Consider the following 22,495-nt stretch of genomic DNA (forward strand, 5'->3'; position numbering starts at 1 on the left):
ATTATTAAAAATTTTATAAAATCCAATTCAGTCGGCTTTTAAATTGGTTCAAACGATCCATACCAATTCGCGGATCAACTGATTTTTTTTTTTGTGTTGTTTCAAATCAGTGTACTACCCCGAGTTTAATATTTAGACATCTCATTTTTAATTGTTTTATTTAAGCATTTAGTAAAAAAATCATTATATTAATATTTATTACTTTATTAAAAAAAGCAGGTTTTAAGTATTTTCCGTTTTAAAACTGATTTTTAACTAATTTTATTAATCGAATTAGTAATGAATCGATTTGTTTATGTGTGATATTAACTCAATCGATTATATTATATATATAAAAGTAAAAGACGAAAATATTATTATATTAATTTTCATTACTTTATTTTAGAAAACGAGTTTTAAATATTTTTATTAAAAATAACTTATAGATAATTTTATTAACCGAATTATCGGGTTAACTTGTGACACAGCAACTCAATGGTGTGTGTATATATATAATATTAAAAGTAAACGGTAGAATCGTAGAAAATCTCTATAATCTTTTATACTCTACGCGGTTCCAAGAAACCCCGAAAAATTCTCGAAGCAAAAAAGAAGAAAAAAAAGCTAAAAATTTCCAAATAAATTATTTAATTTTGCGGTTTCGGATTCTGGGTAATCATCATAATCATCATCACCACCATCTTCTTTGTGATTTCATATTATTTTTTCTTATATTTTCTCGCTGTCTCTGCTTTTCTCAGGTAATAATATGAACTCAGTTAATGTGAATTAATTTTTCATTTTTTTTGGTTTTAATTCAAGTTTTTTTCGCCCCATTTTCTATGTTTATTTACACTTTTTTGTTTTTAAGTGCTGGTTATGGGGTTGATATTTTTCAAACTGATAATAGAATCCTTTATTTTCTTTAGTTTTAATTTTTTGGCTTTTGGTTTTGAATTTAATACAGGGAGGTTTTATATAGCCATTGGAGAGGATCTTTTGTCTTTTTGAAGTTAATTTTTCTCATTTTGAAGCTGGAAAAAAGTTGAATTATATAGTTTGAGATTGGAAGAGAAAAGGGTATTTTTCTGTTTTTCATTTCATTGAAATTTGAAGGAGAAGTTAGGGATTTGGATTGGAGTTTTTAGGGTTTTCTAGCTGTGGGTTTTTTGTCTTTTATTGAGGATTAATTTGGGGTTTTTGAGACTTTTGGGGCCTATGTGTTGCTTTTTCATCCATTGATGTCCTTTGACTGAAATTTGAAGAATTGGGAATTTTCTCCATGAATTAGGGTTTTGGTTGTATATGATATAAGGATCTTCAATGGTCTCTGTTCTTTCAATTGTGATCGATGTTTCAAGTGAATAATTGCAGTTGATTGGTTTGTGATTGCCAGAAAACCGAGTTTAGGGTGTTTGAGATATACATATAGGAGTGAAGATTTCAGTCTTCAACTGTTGGTGAGTTCAGTTTACGAGTGATTTACTGCATTTGGTTGGTACGTGGTTGCTGGAAAACTGAGTTTAGGGCGTTTGAGATATACATATAGGAGTGAGGATTTTAGTCTCGAAACATCGGTCAGTTCAGTTTTCAAGTGAATTATTGCAGTTGGTTGGTAAGTGATTGCTGGAAAACCGAGTTTAGGGCATTTGAGATTAACGCATAGGAGTTAAGATTTTAGTCTTGAAACGTCGGTGAGTTCGGTTTACGAGTGAGTTTTTTGCAGTTGGTTGGTATGTGATTGCTGGAAAACCAAGTTTATGGTGTTTGAGATTTATGTATGGGAGTGAAGATTTTAGTCTTGAACAGTTGGTGAGCTTGGTTTACAAGTGAGTTTTTTTCAGTTGGTTTTTATGTGATTGTTGGGAACTGGCTTTTGGGGTGTTTGAGATTACGTATAGGAGAAATTTTCGTTATGGATGATGCTCAGAGCAGTTCAAGTTCACTCCCTCCATTCCTTACAAAGACGTACGAAATGGTCGATGATCATTCTACAGATTCTATTGTTTCTTGGAGTGCAAGTAACAGAAGTTTCATTGTATGGAATCCGTTGGAATTCGCGAGGGATTTACTTCCAAGATTCTTCAAACACAACAACTTTTCTAGCTTTATAAGACAGCTTAATACATATGTAAGCTACTCGGTTTTTTAATTGGTGTCTTCATAGTTGCTTATAGTTGCTTTGAATTGAATGAATTTTTTGTATTTTGTCAGGGTTTCCGGAAAAGCGATCCCGAACAATGGGAATTTGCGAACGAGGATTTCATAAGAGGTCAACCTCATCTTTTGAAGAACATACATAGACGGAAACCGGTTCATAGTCATTCAATGCAGAATCTATTAGGTCAAGGAGCTTCTCCGTTAACGGAATCAGAGAGACAGAGTTTTCGGGATGAGGTCGAGAGGCTTAAAAGCGAAAAAATGTCACTCGTTCTAGAGTTAAAGAGACACGAAGAGGAACGACAAGGATTCGAGATGCAAATGCAGATTTTGAGGGAGCGTTTACAAACTATGGAGCGGCGGCAACAAAGTATGGTGTCTAATGTAGCTCGAGCCTTGAAGAGACCGGGATTTCCTATAGATCCAACTCCACAATTCGAGGTTCATGTTAGAAAAAGAAGGTTACCGAGAATTGCTTACTTATACGATGAATCCAGGATCGAAGATAATCCAAATCCAGATACCACATCAATGTCCAACATGGATCCATTCGAGCAATTAGAATCATCCATGGTGTTTTGGGAGAACGCCATACACGATTTTGGTCGAGCCAACGTGTTTGATGAATCAACGAGTTGTCCTGAAAGTCCATCTATATCTTCCATACAACTCAACATTGAAACTCAACCTAAATCCCCTCAGATCGACATGAATTCCGAGCCATCCACCGTAGTTACCCCAGAGCCCGTTACATCAATGGAACAACCTGCTCCTTCACCAGCTGGGGTTAATGATGGATTCTGGGAACAATTTTTGACCGAAAATCCAGGTTCAACAGATATTCGAGAAGTTCTGCCCGAAAGAAAAGATCCCGATACAAGAAAAGACGAAGACAAACCCGAGGGTCATAGCAGATTTTGGTGGAACAACATGAAGAATGTAAATAACCTTACAGAACAAATGGGGCATCTTACTTCTGCAGAGAGAACTTGATATTGGTTTCGATGTCTTGATATTTCAGGTTCGGGTACGATGATCGGATACGGGTATGGGTTCTTTCACGTATTTGAGTACTTAAAAGAAAAATGAAAAATTGAAACGACCCGAATTTCAGATGTATCATATTTAGGTTTCTAGGCATGTCATGGTCACAGTTTTAGGTACTATAGAAGCTTATAGTGATTCATATGGCTTTATTTTTCATATATATATATATATTAACTGCTTCAATATAGTTCAGTTTCACATATTTTTGAGAAAATAAGACATTAACTTTTGCTTTCACTATATTTTTATTGATAAATGATGATTTTTAGTGAAGATTCTTTTCATGATTCTTTGATTTGGTTTTCATTTTTTTTCATATTTTGTTTTATTTTGACAAAATGAAATTGGTTTTTCTTTTATTTCTGAAGTTTTAAAAAATTCATAAATATTTCTGTTTTTATTTGTTATTCTAGTAAATCAAAATCATCAATAATTCCTATGTAGCATTTTCTTTTGAAAAATATTTTTTATATGAAAAATTAAGTTAATTTCATTATTTTAAATATAAAATATTCATTTTACATCATAAAAATTTAAATTAATTGTAAAGTTAAACAAAAATAAAATTTGGTTTGATTTAAATAATCACTTCGTTTTAACTTGTATTTCAAAAATCGTCCAAATTAGAATGCAATATATATGTAAATAAAATACACTTGAGTTATTAGTCTAGTCGAATTTAATAATTTAGATTTTTTCGAAAAATAATATGAATATACGAATATATCAAAATCGAAATAAAATAAATGTTAATGAATCTATCAATAAATACGATTATAACATGAGAAAATAATACGATCGTGTGCAGAATCATTTCACATACAAAATGCCTAACACCATTGATGAATACAAGAATGGACGTGAAACCTAAGGCTACAAATCTGAAAAACTCGAACATTTATTCGAGGAAAAATATTTTTTCGGATCAAATCGAGCTTGTAAATGGCTAGAAGAATAGCTAATTACATATGTAATATGAATTTAATAACTGTTCGAAGCTGTCCGGGAATTTTTCGGGTCTTACCTAGGAGATTTGGAAGAGAGACATCTTCCACAAGAGACGAGCTTCAATAACAGAGCCGGTCTTCGTGTTCTGATCTTCAAGCGCTGTAAAGACAAACAAAAGTTAAAATCATTTCACAAACTTAAGAAGACTGGAACAATCAATAATCCGATACCTTCCGACGTGTTGCTTTAGATGTTTTCCAGCAAAGTAAGCTTCTTGACCTTGGTTCGAGTCTCCTGAAATATGAAAATGTGAAGTTCTATGGATTACGAAAGAGTTGCATAGGTTCCCGGGTTGACGGGCGTCAAAAATACGAAATTATAGTAGAATGTTAGTGACAACAGACTAATTATCAAGCCGAGTTTGAGTACAAAACTTGGTAAACGAGCTTGATCAAGCTTGAGCTTAAAAACAGATGTTTGGTCAAGAATGAGCTGGGTATTGAACTCTGAATTTCGAGTCAAGTTCGAGCTTGGCAGTATTCGGACTCCGCCCGGCTCAATTATACCCTTACGAACTATGAAAGAGTTGCATAGGTTCCCGGATGGACAGACGTCAAAAATACGAAATTATAGTAGAATGTGAGTGACAACGGATATATACATACAGGTTCTCTTGTTCGAGCTTTTCGGCAATGGAAACTGCTTTGTGATTTGACCATCTGTTCTCTTGTGTACATCCATCTCCATGATGAATTACGTGTGCAATGGACACCTTACTTCTAACAATGCTCTGACTCGGGGTTAGTTCCCCGGGTTTTCGTCTCCCTGAGGAGGATGCCAACATCAGCTCCTGATAAGCTGCATGTTCGTTGTCCTTGGCTTCTCCTGGGGAAACTGGAATTTCGACAATTTCGCTCCTTCCTGCTTCCGGTGATTTCCGATGCATGCCGGAATCTCTCTCTCTCATAACTCTTTTGCTAGTATCATGAAAACCTGCCTCATGTATCCTATTTCGAGAATTGGACTCCAGATCCATGATCATATGAGATGGACCATCCCGGGAAGATGGTAAAACGAGAAGTCCATGAAAACCAGCTGTGGCATCTTTGTTCATTTCACATCTAATTTCGATTGTCAAGGGAGAACCAAGAATGGACTCAAATGCTTGTAAAATATGCCCCCTAAATTTCTCGGCTTTAGATTTGGTTTTATGTGAACTGAACATCAACTGTATGGTTGGGGCTGAAAAAGAAACAGAAAAATGGAGTAGACAGGTGAAGGAGACATTGATAATTACTAAACATAGAGAAAGCATTATATTGTCATTGTTCGTATCAAGTAAAATAACCATACCAAAATGATACCGATAACAAGAGATTTTTGAAAATCGAGGGAGAAAGGAATAACTTTTTGAGTCTAAATAACATGCAAAACGTGGATGCGGATCATGGAGCTACCATCTAGACGAGAAAGAGCTCTAGAAATCAAATTTTCCGATATCTTATTCCGCATTGGCTGTGAACTTCATATATGCTCGTCTAAATGCATGTTATGGCCATATAATGAAATCATGCAAAAACAATCATAATGAGCACTAGGACATACCTGCACCGAAACTAACCGAGATTAGCTTTCCTTCTTGATACAAGAACTCTTTTAGACTACTAACTTGAATGTTATCAAGCACCTCCAACCAAATTTTCTCAATTCTCGTATGATCTTTGACTAATTTCTGATGTCGCTTCCCAGTACTAGTCTTGAAATCCCCTGGACTTCTTGCATAGAGATTTTCTGACCTAACATTTGTTGACAAGTCTCTAGTATTATTACGCAGCAGAACAAGCTCAAGGCCTTTCTCAGGTATATCTGTTCCATCTGTAACACTTAGAGGCAATGGACTATGATGAGAACTAGTGTCACCGGAAGAAATCGGCAATATATATTGCTGATCAGGAGCAAGCTGAAGCAAAGCAGCCGTTAGCCATGTTAGTTTGTCGTTTGACATCCTCAGTTGTTTTTCTGCCTTGGATAACGTTTTCAAAGCTTGCCGTAGTTTCTCCATATCTTCTTTTGACACTGGATTGCATAAATATGGTCTATCAGTTTTGGAAAAAAAGATAAATATTTAAACACGAAGAGCCAATGAATATTGTTCTGTTCATTGTTTGTTTTTTAAGACTTACATGGCTGTCGTCGGAAGAACTTCCTTCGATGCCTTTCTTTAGTGAAATCATAACTGCTAGCAAGAATATCGGTTATCACAGTAGCAAGCTGTGACATTAAAGCTAAAGGCTCCACACCAGTTTCGATTATCACCCTCAAGCTCTTCACGGTATTTACCGTGTCTGCTGATAATGCTAGATCAAGAAGATCCACGAGCTTTTCGTCAGAGATAAGCCCAACCTGTAAATCATATCCGTAAAGTTTAGAGTAATTATAGATATGTCAGCTAATCATCATAAATATTTCTATCACTTTCATTCTTTTCCCAACTTGGGGACAAAGGTCTCGCTCGTCATTTGAGCTTATATGTATGTGTATATACATATTACTAGGATTCAAGTATGAAAATCCTATATTTACAGCATATAAGGCAAGGAACAAATATAGCACGTATTTAGAGCAATACTTGAAAACCGAAAATATTAAGCAGTGCAAACATACCAGTTCCTGAACCAACAGAACCGAGATTTTTTGCCCGAGCAAACTCAGCTGCTCGAGAGTCATCTCTGCATCCCTCAGTGATCCATCGGATCGAGATGCGATCAGTTTAAGTGCATCTTTCTCGATTCTGATGTTCTCTCTAGATGCAATCCACTGCAAGGTATAAATTATATCCGCATCCTTCAGTTTCGGGAAAAAGAATTTCTGACATCTGGACATAATTATATGAGGCAGAATATCAAGACTCGAACTGACAAGAATAAAGACCACATGTCTGGGTGCTCGATCGATGACCTTCAATATGGCACTCCAACAATCCGGGGATAAAGTATCACAGTCATCAAATATGAAAACTCGGTACTGCGAAGGCAGCTGAGAGTTGTTCATATTATCAAGAAGATCCATGATACTCTCGAAGTCAAAGTTACTGACAGGACCAACTTCCTTTATATTGCAACTCTTTCCCATGTCATGTGAAATACAAGAATCGCAAAACCCGCAAGGTTTGGGCTGCTCAAGTGACTGACAATTCAAAGCTCGAGCAAATATCCGACTACAAGAAGTTTTTCCGGTTCCATGAGGTCCATAAAAGACATATAACAATCCAACTTTCCTTTTCATAACAGCATTAGAAAGAGCTTGCGATACCAAATTTTGTCCGACGAGGTCTCTAAAAGTTCTCGGCATGTACTTTTGTGTGATATTTTGGTGCCTACATTGGCCATTCCTGACTAACTTAAGTTGGTCACTAGATCGAGCTTCGGAAGCAAGGTCTGAATCAATGTTTCCCTTCAATAAATTATCGGCAAATATACCTAACTCCCCTGAATAGTCATGTACCCAACAAGCATTGTCCGTGCTGTCCTGTGATCCAGATGCCTCGATTAGAAGCGGCAGTGCCTCAGCGTTGAACTTCGCAGATGAGCTCGATTGATCGGATTCCACAGGTATTTCAGAAGAATTTCTTCCATGGAAACCTGCCCCACGTTTCCGTAATCTAGAGTCCGATAAACCACACGAAAAACTCCTTCCTGCCATGTCAAGGAAAGTTTTACCTCTTTGATGAATTCTTGACCAATTAAATGGAACCCCACATCCATTTCGAGGGGCCTTTGTTATGTTTTGCGGATCATATTCATTTGCTTCCTCTTCTGTACCATACTTTGTGCGCATCGAACCCCGAGCAAACAAATTAGAAGCCACAGACAACTCATTCCGACCTCCAACCTCTTGAGAAGGAGCAGCCCGAGATCTTCTTGCCCCTCGAAACCTGCGCCTTTTCACCTTGTCTAATCCACTCGAATGACCACGGACACTGACCTCAGGTTTCTCACTGGTTTTCTCATGCCTTCCATGAAAGTCACCTTTGGAAGACAATACATCATCACTATCCACAGGAAGGTCATTCAACTGCTCGGATAAAGTCTTCACTCGAATCCCTTGTGTTTGCTTCCCTTTTCGGTTTTTACTCCTATCATTCAAACCAGAACCACCCGAGATCGCATCAGGAGACAAACAATTACCATCTTGCTCCAGTACAGGCTCATTATTCTCCCCCAAAACATCAGTCCTATGATCTCTCCTACTCCTTTGATTATCTCTATCTCCACTCTTACTACTATGATCACTACCACTACCTTCACCCGGCACAACTTTAGAAGTCGCGAAATTAGGCAAAGCTGGTGAACTTACCGAAAACCTCCTTCCACTTCTCGGCCTCTCAACACCAACAGACCTTCTCCCCTCTCGATAAAAACCATCCTTGTCAACCTTTTTCGAAAGCAAATCAGCAACCAAAGGTGAATGCCAATAAGGAGGACTTGCAGAAGGATCCCTAAGGGACCGGGATCGTTGAAGGATCATAAGATCCCTCACGAGCGATCGGTCGGACATTATAGGGCTATGCTTATGACGCATATGATTCTTCAAGTGTATACAGTTAGTCAAATGAATATGATTCTTTAGATGGTCACTAATATTATCACCATTAGCATCCTTTAATACCCTAACAGCCCTAGTCATGATGAATCACAGCATTTATGTAAATTCGATTTTCGGAATCTCGATATCATATCAAAACATATAACATCTCCATTAATGTAAACAAACCCCAAATCTCTAAATTTAATAATAAAAAATATGTAAAAAAAAAAAGGCAACAAAATTTCCCACATTCCCTCATTAATTACTTAGTAAAACCATACCTGAAGTTCTCACAGACATTTCATCAAACACAAAGCATTCCCCATTTGAGATGATGAGCTCTTTTAAGCTAAATCATCATATAAATGTAAACCCAGAACTTAAATGCATGAGATTTAAAGTATGAACAAAACCCAGAACTTGAAACATGCAAAAAAAAAAAAAATACAACGTTTCAAGCTTTAAATCCTTCAAAGATTATAGCTTTTGAATGCAAAAGAGAAGAAGCTCATCATTAAAAGTACACACCATAGATCTCTGTTCTCTGTGTGTTTGTTTGGTTGCCACCTCACTTCACATGTATTTTCAATACTATGGTTTAACTTTTCAAAGGAAAATGATAGTCCCATTAAAGAAAAGATTTAAAAAAACAAAAACAGAGACAAAACAAAGTTCTGATTTTTTATTTTAAAAATTTGCTTAAACCAAATAGAAAGAGATGAAGAGAGTGTACAATGAAGAATTTTTAAAGAAATGTTTCTTAAAGTTTTTTTTTTTACATATGATATAATTTAAAGGTATAATGCTAAAATTAATCCTTAATATTTACATTTTATCAATTTGGTCCTTTTTCATTTTTAAGACTATTAAACTTTCAAAATCAGTCAAATTATTATTTTTTAAGAAATGTTTATTAAAACACGATTTTAAATTTAATTTGAACTCAATATAATTATTGAATAACAAAAATTGCAATAAATCCTATACTTTTTAAAATTAGAATTTAATCGCTATATTTTTATTTTTAAAATTTTAATTTTCTAATTTTTAGATTTCAAAATTCATGCCTAACAGTTAATGCTGTTAATTTTTTCTTAAATTTAGGTTCATTAAAATGTCATTTTTAGTGACATTAGTACTAAATAATTTTTTTTCTTCTTATTTTAAAATACCACACTAACAAGTTTAACAAAAAATTATTAACATTTTTAACAGATAGACCTAAATTTAAAATCTAAAAATAGAGAGATTAAATTTTAAAATAAAAGTATGAAGGCTAAATCTTAAATATTTGAAAAGTATAAGGACTTATAACTAATTTTAACCTTTAAGAAAATAAAAGGGTAGGTATAATTTGTACCAGACAGAAACTCAGGAACATATATATGTTTTAAGACAAGACATTAATTGTACCCAATAAAAGTGGTATGTCCATTTTTTGTTTGAGCATGCAAATAAATTTGTATTTTTATATTACAAATATTTAAGTTTGAGTACGTGGATTGACCCATAGCTTGATTGATATGGGTATTATTGTTAATATAGAAGAACGTGGTTCGAGTGTGCTGAAGCATATTATCCTCTTATTTATGGGTTAGAGAGATATTATAGTTAATTTTAAACATTATACTTATAAAAATAGATATAATCATGTAATGAATTTTTCAGAAAAATAAAAGTAAATAAAGTTTTGATTTGATCCCCTTTTCCCATTAGAAGATTTTGATAATGAAATATGTTTGTAAATGGGAGACCAAAAGTAACTAATATGTTGAATTTTTCTATGTTATTGTTGTATGAATTGACTTTTTTTTCTTAAAAGAAAAACAAATATTTAGTTTCACCAAAATAATAAATCTAAAAGTAAATCAGAATACGGGTGGATTTGAACGAAAGTACAAGACCCGAGAAATGGGTTTGAATAAAAAAAGAGGCCCTTTAATATATAGGTTGGGTTTAGATTATGATATTTATGGCTCGAGCTTGGATTTTTTTATACTTTTGTAATTTATTTATGTGTAGTTTATTCTATGTAATATTGAAAAAATATGTTAACTTGCATATATTTTAAATTTTAATAAAATATATTGATTTCTAAAATATTAAATTGAAAATAATATGTATTTTTTTTTAAATATGGATTTACAAATATGGGCGGTTTTTTGGCAAAATTTTAGCTTTATATTTCACCTCCATATTCATCCATTGTTTTGCAGATTCTTTATTCTCTAACTCGAGCTCCTCTCCATGGTTGTTTAAACTAGTTGGGATATTAGTTCAGAGAGAGACATTAAACCCGTTGACCTCCTAATCAGCACAGGCCAATTGAACCAAAGTAAAAAATCGGTTCAACTGACGATTGAACCTTTTTTAAAAATATTTTTTATTTTATAAATTTTTAATAATTTATTTAATCGAAAAGTACTAACTACCCAAGTCGATTGAACCGGTTGGATCGACAAACCAGTAACCTAATTTATTCAGTCACCAGTCCAATTCTGAAAATATTACTTCGCTCAACCCAAAACTAAGGGCAAAGGTTGCTTTAGACCTCGAAATTCATAAAATTCTAAGTTAATATACGATAAAATTATAGTTTGGCTCCCTCAAAACCTTAAAATTTCAATTTAATCTTTTTAATAACCCGAAAATTACAAATCAGTACAATTGTTAAAAAAAATAAAATTATATTCTAACTCCTCTAACAATGTACAATTTTCTAGCTTCGTTCTTGTCGAAAACCAGAATCAAACACTATTCTTTACAATAATAAATTAATAAATAAAAGTTGTATTCATTTATGACAAAAACCTCAAGAAGGTGAAACAAACAAAGGAGCATTAAAGAGGAAAAAAATAAGTGGGTTATATAATTAGGGAAGAATTTAATATGGTTAGTTTGTGATAGTGGTGTTCATGCCGCCCGGCTCGATGGTCCGCCCGAAATACGGGAGGGTTCGGGTAAAAATATAAGCTCGAAATATGGGTTTGGATAAAAAACGAGGCCCGTTAGAAAACGGGCCGGGCTTGGGGCCAAGCTTGAATATAATAAATATATTTTTTTAATTTTTTAATTTTAAAATACTTTTTTATTTTTTTATTTTTAAAATAATTTTTTGGTGTTTATTAAAAATGGGTCGGGCCGGGCTGGGCTCGGGCTTAGGAATTTTTTCTCAGGTCAGGCATGGACAAAATTTCAGACCCATATTTCGGGCCGAGCCGGGCCCGGGCCTAGGATGCGGGTCTAATTTTTTTAGGCCCGGCCTGGCCCATGAACACCTCTAGTTTGTGATTTTCTTCTTTTTGTCTTAAATGTTTACTATATATGTATATGGTAATTAATTATTGGAATATCCAAGTTCGAATATTAGAGACAACATTATTGAGAGGAATAGTCACGATCCCTGAACATAAACTGTAAAACGAACATGAATAATATAAAAAATATATATTTCTTATAAAGTACAATTAAAAATTTAAAAATACATTTTATGACCATAATTTAAATGGTTATTATTATGCTCCATTATTTAGATAGAAATAATGAATGCTATTATTTTCATCTCTTTATTTTGAGTTTTTTTTTTTTTAAGTTAATCTTATTATAGGTTATTATTATATCTGCTTTTTTTTTATACAATGTCTAGAACTATCCATAGCCTCTCCCTAACCCTTAAATAGGAGGATAATGCGGTTCAGCGCATTTGAATCCACGTCCTCCTGCAATGGCAACAATGTCGATGCAAGGTAAGACTCAATTGGTAAACTTATATTGTGGGATTGAAAATTTATACATGGTAATCGTGTATGGTGGGATTCGAACTTAGATACTAAAAAACCTCGTGACTCAATTTTTTGCAAACAATGAGGAATGGAAAAAAGAGGAAAATTTTTATATAGTCCCTTCTAATTTTCAGGAAATCACAAATTAATATAATGATAAAGTTGCACTTTCACTCTCCAAAAAAAATTATTCATTTCTGAGCCCTCTAAAACAATTTTCTAATTACGCCCCGTCAACAATATTAAAATCTCAACAATATTCGGGGGACTTGTATATGGAAGGTGATCAAAGTTACATATTGGATTTGAACTAAATAAGAGATAGGTATAATGACTTATTTGGTCCTTTAACTTTATAAAAAAATCATTTTGGTCCTCTATTTATTTTTGTTCGGTTTTTTTAGTTCTTAAACTTACTTTTTTGTCAAATCCTTAAAATAAATGGAAAAATTAACGCTTTTTTTTAACTTTGTTAATGTTGCATACACGTGGATTGTCATGTGGATGACAGATAAACATTTAATTAATTTTTAAAAATTAAATAAATTCAAAAAAATGTTTTTAAAAATTAAAAATCATTAAAAATATAAAAAATGTTTTTTTTGTTTTTTTTTTAATTTAGCAATTATTTAACTACTGACGTCTCACCTCATGAGAAGCATTTCACACGTTTTAACTATTTAAAGAAGGCTTCATTCAAGTGAGTGTTTTAGACTAGTTTTAGTGGGTAAAAACTGGGGTTGGACTACTTGAAAATGGTAAAATTCTTTCTAAGATCCTTTGAAAAATTATGAAATTATAAATTAATATAAAAATAAAATTACCTTTTGACCCTTTTAAAATTTTATAATTTAATTCAACCCTAACTTTTTTTTCCAACCTTCATCTTTGGGGAGCTTATCTTCCTCTTCTAAACTCTTTAGGGGTTTTGTTGTATTGTTCAAATACCTATAAAAAAATATGAATGTTAATAAAGCAGTTGTTACATGTCACAAGTACGGGTGTTCAAATGGTCGGTTCGGTTATTAACCTAATTGCATTAGCATTAACCGAATTAATCGAACTGTATAATCCTTTAACTGTTAATCGAACCGAATTTTTTCCAAAAAAATTAACTGAACCAAAATTTATATCTTTTTGTCACCTGGTTAAAACAAGTATAAAACATATAAAAAAGAACATTGAAATTAACCAAAGTATATGTTTTTATCTTGAAAGTTAATCAAATTAATTGAATTAACCGAAATTTTATATCTTGAAACACTACATAAGTTTTGAAATTAACCCATAATATTGATTATTAAGTTTGGTTAATTACTCGATTTTGAACCGAATTAATCGATAACCAAAATTTCAAAAAACCATTAATCAACTTCCAATCAATTAACCGAATCAGATCAATTTAATCAATTAATTCGAGTTTAATTGAAGTTTGAACATCCCTAATCACAAACAAAGCCAATCCAATTCCATGTGGATTTTTGAAATAAGTCAACAAAATACAGGTGGACCACTTAAAAAAAAATTGTTGCCTAATTAATGCACCATATGGATAGAATATTGTGTAGCATGTTGTGCTATGGGTTTCAAGCTCATAAAGAAAAAGGTTTTGGCCTATATGGCATAAAATATAGTACCACTAGTTAAATTATTTCATTATTCATGTGCATTAATGGATATAAATATAATTTTTTTATATATTCATATTAATTCAAGTAAATTTAAAAAAATAGAGATGAAGTCAAAATTTTCTTTTGGGTTATGTTATATATTTTACGAATTTCATCATTATATTCACTTATATTTTTATAGTTTTTAGAATAATTAAATCAAAATTTTATTATTTTTAGGGATTAAACTGTAATTTTATCATGTATTAATTTATAAATTTATAGATTTTGGGGGTGCAAAATAGAAAATTTCTAATTTTAGGGCGGGCCAAGCCCTACCTACCCTCTCCCTTCACCCCTATAAAAAAATGTTACTTATATATGACTATTTTCTATTTAAATATGATATAGGGGCAAAGCCATAAATTTTTTTTGGATGAGATTAAGTTATATATTTTCATGATAGCTAAAATGTAATCTTTATAGTTTTCACTCGGGTTAAATCAAAATTCTAGTATTTGGGGAACTTGTAATTTTACCATATATTAACTTAAGATTTTATGAATTTTGGGGTCTAAAGTAATAATTTCCCATTTTAAGGGAGTCGGATATTCAAATGTACTGAAACACTTAGGAAAAGGAGAATATCGATATTGATCGTATACTTATATCTCGTACCTTCGAGCCAAGTGATGAAGCCAGGGGAGACAAGTAGGGCCTTTTGTCCCATTGGTTAAATGAGAAAATTCCCATTTAACCCACCCAAAATATAAATCGTTCAAATTGAATCTTTTAATCGTTGAATAAATGGAAAATTTTCATTTTTGGCCCTTCAAAATAAATCAATAATACAATTTAATTTTTTTAACACAAAATTTTACAATTTTATCTCGAACCCAAATAAAAATCTATTATTTGTCCTTGAGCTAATTTATTGGGACCAAACCCAAAAATTTTTAATCTAGGTTAGATGAGTTGGAAACTCATAACCATAATGCATGTGACAACATTAAACGCCGCCGTTTTTTAACTGCTTTCCTTTTTCGGTGATAATTATGGCTATGAGATGAGAGGCTGTCCCTAAAAACTACCTTTTATTTAATTGTGTTGTGTAGAGGGGTGACCTTAAGGATTGGCCAACCGCCACCACCTTTTTATTTATTTTTTTAAAAAGTTAAATTACACTCGAAGTCACTAAACTATTTGAAAGATTTCATTTAAGTCATTGGGTTGTTAAAATCGTTGATATATAGCCTTCTGTATTCGCATAATTTGCACAAATCGAAAGCTCGCCTTCTCCTTCCCTTCTATAGTTCGATTTTTTTTCATGAAACTGCTTTGAATGTCACAAATCTGCAAATCAAAATCCAAACAGTTTTCTTCTTCAATCTCTAATACTTATTGTTAGATCGACTTAGATCTACTATCGTTCTTCTACTAGTCAATAGGTACTAATTCACCGTACTGATTATTAAATTTTCAATTGGAGCTCGCTAGCCGAACTTAAAAAAAAAAAACCTTAACAACCGAGTGACTTTAAAAAAACTTTCGACTAGTTCAATGACCATTTTGTAACTTTTTAAAGTTAAGTGACCAAAATATAAACTTACTAATAGTTTAGTAACATTGAGTGCAGTTTATCACTTTTTTAACTTAAAGCCCATGGTTGTTGGAACCAAAATAGACTAGTTAGCTGGATTGAGAATTCGACTAATACATCAATTTGGACAAAGAATTAAATCAAAATTTTGACCAAATTGCTTAAAATCGATTAAGTCAGTGGCTGAACTGATTTTCACTATTTTTTAATAATATTTTTATATTTTTATGAATTTTTAATAATTAATTTAATTAAACCAAATTGGCTAATTAAACCGATAGAACTACAATTGATGGTCTAACCAATTCAACCACTAGATCAATTTTAAAAACCTAAAAATTTTAGTAAACGAGATAAACCAACATTTAGTCTCTAAATTCGACAAAATTTTCAATTTGATTCTTAAATTTTTTTCAAATAATTTAATCATTTTTATAACATCGTTACAAATTAATGACACGATATTTTGAAATTATAAAATAATATATTGGTCTAAACCTTCATTATTAAAATAAATAACTAAAGAAAAGTCATGAACTACTTCCAATGCAAATGATTATCGCACCTTTATATACTATCGAAGGAGCTATGCCCCTCAACCAAAAGTAATTACGGCTAAAATATATTATTTAATTTTTTTAATTAAATCGATTTGATGGATCAATTTAAATCACGATAGCCAGTATCGTATCGATATCGATTATTATAAAATGATACGAAATTTTAATATTTTAAAGCATCATCTTATAGGGATCGAATTAGACTTTACATCATCGCTTAAATATTAAATTTAGTGGGTTGATCTAATCTGCAGAATATATATAGAGAAGACTCACTGATGACATCATTCAATCCACCATATTCGATAATTTCTCGTATAATCCCTCTAAAACGAATCCAACAATGTCTTGGACCGACACACGTCACCCTATCACTACACTATAAAGAAATGAACTCAAATGGCCTTATAAATAACCCCTTTATCATTGAGGTAAAGGTAATGATCGAACGAGCCGCTCTATGCATCCCCTTAAAATGTGAATACCCAACATTTGTGTTGTAATAGTTAAACAACTATTTAGGGTTCGAACTAAGTAACTGTTCTCATACTGAGACTTGAACTTTTTTTTCAATTTAGTCCTTAAACTTGACAATTATTTCTACATTGAGACTTAAATTTTAGGGTTTTCAAAAATTTATCAAAATATTAAAAAAAATCAAACCCGATATAAAAATAATTACTTAAAAAATCCCAAAGACGAAAATATTAAACCCATTAGATAATAAAGTTAAAATGATTCCCACAAATTTCTTTTTACTTGCAACAAGGAATAATAAAATATGCTTAGTTAATGGTGCCCAAATCTTTGACTGGCATTTTTTCCCCACATTATCATGATTAATATTTTGTATTATCCTATGAAAGCTGACCTTTGTTGAAATTTTAGATTCCTCAGCATTTTCAATATTAATGACAGCTTTTAAAAAAGTAAAGGCATAATAACTTATTTGACACTCCAATTTTATATAAAATTATTTTAGCCATTTATTTATTTTTCAGTCTTTTAGTTTTTAAACTTGCATTTTGTGAAATCACACCAAAATGAATGAAAAGTTAACATTTTTAACTTTACTGACGTTACATACACGTGGATGACACGTCATCATTTAATTAATTTTTAAATTTAAAATTCAAAACAAATTAATAGAAAACTATTTTTTAAAATTAATAATCATTAAATTATTAAAATATTATAAATGTATATTTAATATTTTTTAAAATTCAAAAAATTAGAATTAATGTTTATGTGTCATCTACGTGGCAATCCATATATATGCCATGCCAGTAACCATCCCTTTTGGGGTGATTTGATAAAAACTACAAATTGTTGTTGAAATGAATTTGTTTTAAAATTGGAGGGCCAAAAAAGTTATTATACCAGAAATTAAATTAAGAAGATGAAGTGGAGGAGGGCATCATTTTTATTCATTGGAAACAGTTCCTTGTTGTCTAGTTCTCAGTAGACACTATTCTAGTGATTAGTGTTGTTCATCACATGCTAATGGACACTACTTTGCGGCTAATTTGTTTTGTTATTTAGATTTGAATTCAAAAATTCGATTTAATTATCGGGTTTTAGTTTGATTAACATCGATATTTTTGCTATTGTAGGAGGACGTGAGTTTGAGTATGCTGACGCGTATTATCTTCCTATTTAAGGGTCGAGGAGGGGCTATAGGTAGTTTTAGGTACTGTATAAAAAAAACAGATATGATAAAAACCTATAATGAGATTAATGTTAAAAAAATCAATTTAATTAAATTGGATGTAAATTGGATTTAATCGGATTTGAATAGAAAAATGTTAATTATTTGAATTCGTGTAATTTGTAATTGTTTATGTTTGAACGGTAAAAGTATCATGAAAGTTCTTGTACTAGGGGTTGAATTACATTTTGCTCGTTTTATTCAAAAAATAGGCAAGTTAATCATTGCGCGTAAGATCAAATAACAAATTGGTCATATTGTTGAAAATTTCATCTATTTCTACTATAAAAATTGGTCATTGTACATCAGCATGAGGTTATACGTGACACGTCATGTGTAACTATCCAGTTTTCTATCAGCAATGCTTGTTTTTAACTGTAGAAAGAAATGAAGAATTTAACTGATAGGATCAGTTTGCTCTTTGATCTATTGTATAAGGATTAATTTGTTCTTTTTTAGTAAATAAGGCAAAATGTAATCTAACTTCTAGTATAAAAGCCTTCATAATATTTTCACCAAAATTAAACTTATTAAACTCGAAATAATTTAAATATTTTGAAATATTAAATAAACTTTTATTTCAATAAATTTAACTCTTTTATTTTCCAGATTTCAAAATGTAAGTTCAACTATTAACATTGTTAAAAATATTCTATTAATTTTAGGTCCATTATAACATTATTTTTCTTTCATTATGAGACTACCAAATTGAGTTTTTATTTATTTATTTCAAAATTTTACACCCGTGAAATTAGTGAAAATTTTATAGTGGTGTTAACGATTGATCTTGAATTTTGAAATTCAAAAATAGAGAGGTTAAGTTCCTAGAATAAAAATAATGGACTAAATTTTAAATGTACGAAGAGAACAATGACTTGAATAATATTTTAACATTTTCTTTCCTCTCAATTTTCAACTTTACCAAGCAATAAAAGAAGAGAAATGTTTTTCCACCCACTTTTCATTTTTTTTACCAAACATATAAATGAAAAGAAAAAAAGGGTTAATATATTATTTGGGGCTTGAATTTTTTATTCAAGTTGGTCCCTGAATTTGATAATTATTCCTATGTTAGGGTCTAAAATGTGACATAAATTACAAAGTATAGGGAGTAACATGGACTAAGAAAAGTTTAGCCAAGTGTGGGAACAATTGTCTAATTCATGTCCCAATATAGAAATAATTGTCAAATTCAAGAGCTAACTTGAACCAAACACAAAATTCAACCCAGTGTGGAAATAATTGTCAAGTTCAATAATCATCTTAGACAAAATAAATAAAATTTATTTTCGATACTCTCGTATTTATTTTATGATCCATGTTTAAAGTTCGTAATTACTACATCAAACAATGTGTCTAGAAAATAGAACCCAAATTTTCTTTGGCCCAAAATTTTTTGGAAATTGGTAACTTTTGGGCCTATAAATTGGGAAAGCTAAGCAAAGAGAGACTGAAAACAGGCTTAGGCTTTTAAACTAAGGCCTTGTTGGAAGCTAAAAATATGCTTTCAAGGCCTCAAATATAACTTAGCATGTTGGGCTTAATGTAAAAATGTTGGGTTTTGGCATGAAATATATGTTTAATGGAAAATCTCGTCGTGATTTGCTTGATGGTTAAGAGATGTTTATTTATAGAGTTTATTTGGATTTGAGTTTTCAGAAGGAAGTGATAAACCTTTATTTGAGCAGTTCACTTGAATGTAGTGTGAGCGTGTGTTTGTGGATATGTCTGTATTTGTGAGAGTATTGACCATTTAATTGTACAATACTCAAAAATATTTGATGCACTTGTATAAGTTTTATATATCGTCGGTGAAAAATAATATGATATTTTGTCATTAGATAAAACAAAAAAAAGGCTTAAATTAAAAAATAGTGTCTAAATTGTACTGTTTTTCTCAAGTTGGTACTCAATTATTATTTTTGGTCATAAGTGGTATCTAAACTATAATTTATTATTCAGATTACCTAAAAAGTTGACACCGTTAAAGAAAATCTATTAGCCAATCATTTTGAGACATGTGGCACTTCTTAAATTAAATTAAATTAAAATTTTCAAATATTTTATTTTCCATTTTCTCATTCTCGCATCATGATTCTTTCTTCTTTTCAAAAGTACCTTTTCTTAAACTATTATATAAATTTGATCTCTAAATATCTAAAGAAGTAAGAAAAATAAACATGAGTTTTGGAATCCTATAAATACTAATAATCTAAACCATAAACCCGAGTTTTTAAACCCTAAACGACTAAACCTAAGAATTATTAGTAATTATTTATAAAATTATAACTAATATTTTATTATATTAAATAAGATTATCATTATTTATTTATAAGTCTTCCGTTGTCTTTTATTTAATTTAATGATCTTTGTATTATTTTATTATTTATCAACAGTTCATTCATCCATTGACAATGCATTAAATATTATGCTTTAGATACGACTATTTCTTGCCTCCTCTCTCTCTATACACATTTTTGCGTCAATTTTCAAAAAAATAAAATAAATTTTGAGGTTTAATTAGAATTTTTACAAAAAAAATAGGGCATAATTATTTTTTCTTTTAATTTGAAAAACACTTCGTTATATTTTTCAAAGCTTTTATAGGGTCGGATAAATATATGGACTAAATCGATTCATTTAATATTTAAAGGAGTAATTTAATCTAGTCTTTATAGTAGAAGAATCTAACTCATACTTTCACCTTTTAAAAAAAACTTCAATAGATTTCTAGATCAATCACTCAAAATTTAACAAGATAAAAGATCTAGAAAATTTATAAACACAAATAAATAATAAATTTAATATATATTTAACTTTTATTTATTTATTTATTTATTAGGCTCAATTTAATTTATTTGGGCAATGTTTTTATTTTTGGGTTTTATTTTGTGTTGAGTTTTACTCATTTGGATCAAATTTTATGGGTTCAGTTAATAAAGTAAAAAATTCGATTCAACTAGTTTTTTAATCGGTTCAATGGCAGTACCAAGCAGTTTGCTCAGAACTTGAGTCAATATTTGACTTTAAAATAGTAACAAAATTAATTAGAAAACAATAATTATACAATATTCAAATGATAATACTAAATAGTAGTAATATAATAGCAAAATGATAATAAAACAACAACAAAAAAGAAGGTTTAGGCTGATTTGGGCCAAAAATTCTTACTCGAGGCCTGACACATTTAGAAAATGAACCTTATTTTTGTGCAAACCCATTTTTTAAGCCTATATTGTTGCCCAAATTCTCTCACTTATTGGGAGAGACTTCGAATCTGGGTGAGTGACTCAATCCATGATCAAGTCTATTTGACCCCGACGTCTCTCCAATCTCTCACTGGTCTCGAGTCCGATCTTGGCTCTTCCATCGTTGATGCTCTCTTCAATACCATGGCGATTCAAATATCACCTTTCGAGTTCCACAGCTTGATTGACCTCTCTGGAAAGCTTGTTTCTCGTTCGGGTCAGATGTAGAGAACATTCATCGGACTGTCTCCCCCTCCTTCTCCTCATGCAATAACATCACTAGGGATGGTTAGGATTATATGGTATTTATATTTTTGGGCTATAAATTTGCTCTTCATATTGTATCATTGGGCTTTTGGCCCATTTGTATCTAACTACTTTTACAAATGGTATCTTATTTGAAAACAAAAAGTCAAAGGGTAAATTACGAAAATAGTCATATTTGTTTGCCTCATGTTATATTTTTAGTCACTTATGTTTGAAATGTTACGTTTTAGTCACTTACGTTATCGTGTTGTAATATTTTAGTCACTAAGCCGTTAATTACCGTTAACAATGTAACAGTAACCTAACGTGACATGTTAAATTATCATTTTAAACGAAAATTTTAGGTTAAATTATACAAGTTGTCCCTATATTTTTTCATTTTGAGCAATTTAATTTTTCTTTTATTTTTTAATTTTTTTCTTTTTTTCCATTCTCTTCTACTTATTCCTCTATTTTCCACCTTTTTCCATTTCTTTTAACATAAATTTTCTATGTTTTCCATTTGTTAAAATTAGTCCTTATACTTTTATTTTTTGAACAATTTATTTTTTCTTTTTATTTATTTATTTATTTGCTAAAAGCCAAATATAAGACTAGTTTTAACAAATAGAAAACATAGAAAACTATATTAAAAGAAATGGAGAAAGGAGGAAAACAAAGGAAGAAGAAGAAGAAAAAAAAACATAAAAGAAAATAATTAAATTGCTCAAAACGAAAAAATATAGACCAATTATATAATTTAACCTAAAATTTTTATTTAAAATGATTGTTTAACGTGCCACGTCAGCTTACCGTAACACTGTTAACGATAATTAACGGTTCAGTGACTAAAATGTTATAACACGATAATACAAGGGACTAAAACATAATATTTTAAACATAAGTGACTAAAATATAACTTGATCTAAACAAAACTGACTATTTTCGTAGTTTACCCAAAGTCAAATTAGTAAGGAACAATATACTATGAGATCCAAATTCAAATATTCAATTAACTAA

General features: G+C 31.0%; 2 protein-coding genes across 2 annotated transcripts; one reads left to right on the forward strand and one right to left on the reverse strand.

The window, feature by feature from the left end:
- The first annotated feature begins 524 nt into the window (after positions 1-524).
- LOC105772790 (heat stress transcription factor A-4a) lies at positions 525-3,423 on the forward strand. The gene is made up of 3 exons (XM_012594243.2): positions 525-740; positions 947-2,110; positions 2,194-3,423. Exons 2-3 carry the CDS (start codon positions 1,895-1,897, stop codon positions 3,130-3,132), a joined length of 1,155 nt encoding a protein of 384 aa, XP_012449697.1. The 5' UTR covers positions 525-740; positions 947-1,894; the 3' UTR covers positions 3,133-3,423.
- Positions 3,424-3,929: 506 nt separating this feature from the next.
- On the reverse strand, positions 3,930-9,433 carry LOC105773872 (protein STICHEL-like 3). Its single transcript, XM_012596049.2, has 6 exons — positions 6,799-9,433; positions 6,318-6,537; positions 5,740-6,210; positions 4,800-5,376; positions 4,365-4,428; positions 3,930-4,293 (listed from the first exon to the last, which is right to left on the reverse strand). Exons 1-6 carry the CDS (start codon positions 8,818-8,820, stop codon positions 4,207-4,209), a joined length of 3,441 nt encoding a protein of 1,146 aa, XP_012451503.1. The 5' UTR covers positions 8,821-9,433; the 3' UTR covers positions 3,930-4,206.
- Between the last annotated feature and the right edge of the window lie 13,062 nt (positions 9,434-22,495).

The sequence above is a fragment of the Gossypium raimondii genome, chromosome 6 (assembly GCF_025698545.1).
Source record: "Gossypium raimondii isolate GPD5lz chromosome 6, ASM2569854v1, whole genome shotgun sequence".
Lineage (NCBI taxonomy): Eukaryota > Viridiplantae > Streptophyta > Magnoliopsida > Malvales > Malvaceae > Gossypium > Gossypium raimondii.

What these genes read in the sequence shown, in the direction of transcription:
- LOC105772790 (XM_012594243.2), top strand. Translation starts at nt 1,895, where the DNA reads ATGGATGATGCTCAGAGCAGTTCAAGTTCACTCCCTCCATTCCTTACA. An exon ending in TAAGACAGCTTAATACATAT is followed by an intron (nt 2,111 to 2,193) that starts GTAAGCTACTCG and finishes GTATTTTGTCAG; the next exon opens with GGTTTCCGGAAAAGCGATCC.
- LOC105773872 (XM_012596049.2), bottom strand. Translation starts at nt 8,820, where the DNA reads ATGACTAGGGCTGTTAGGGTATTAAAGGATGCTAATGGTGATAATATT. An exon ending in GTTCTTCCGACGACAGCCAT is followed by an intron (nt 6,211 to 6,317) that starts GTAAGTCTTAAA and finishes TATGCAATCCAG; the next exon opens with TGTCAAAAGAAGATATGGAG. An exon ending in CTCGGTTAGTTTCGGTGCAG is followed by an intron (nt 5,377 to 5,739) that starts GTATGTCCTAGT and finishes TTTCTTTTTCAG; the next exon opens with CCCCAACCATACAGTTGATG.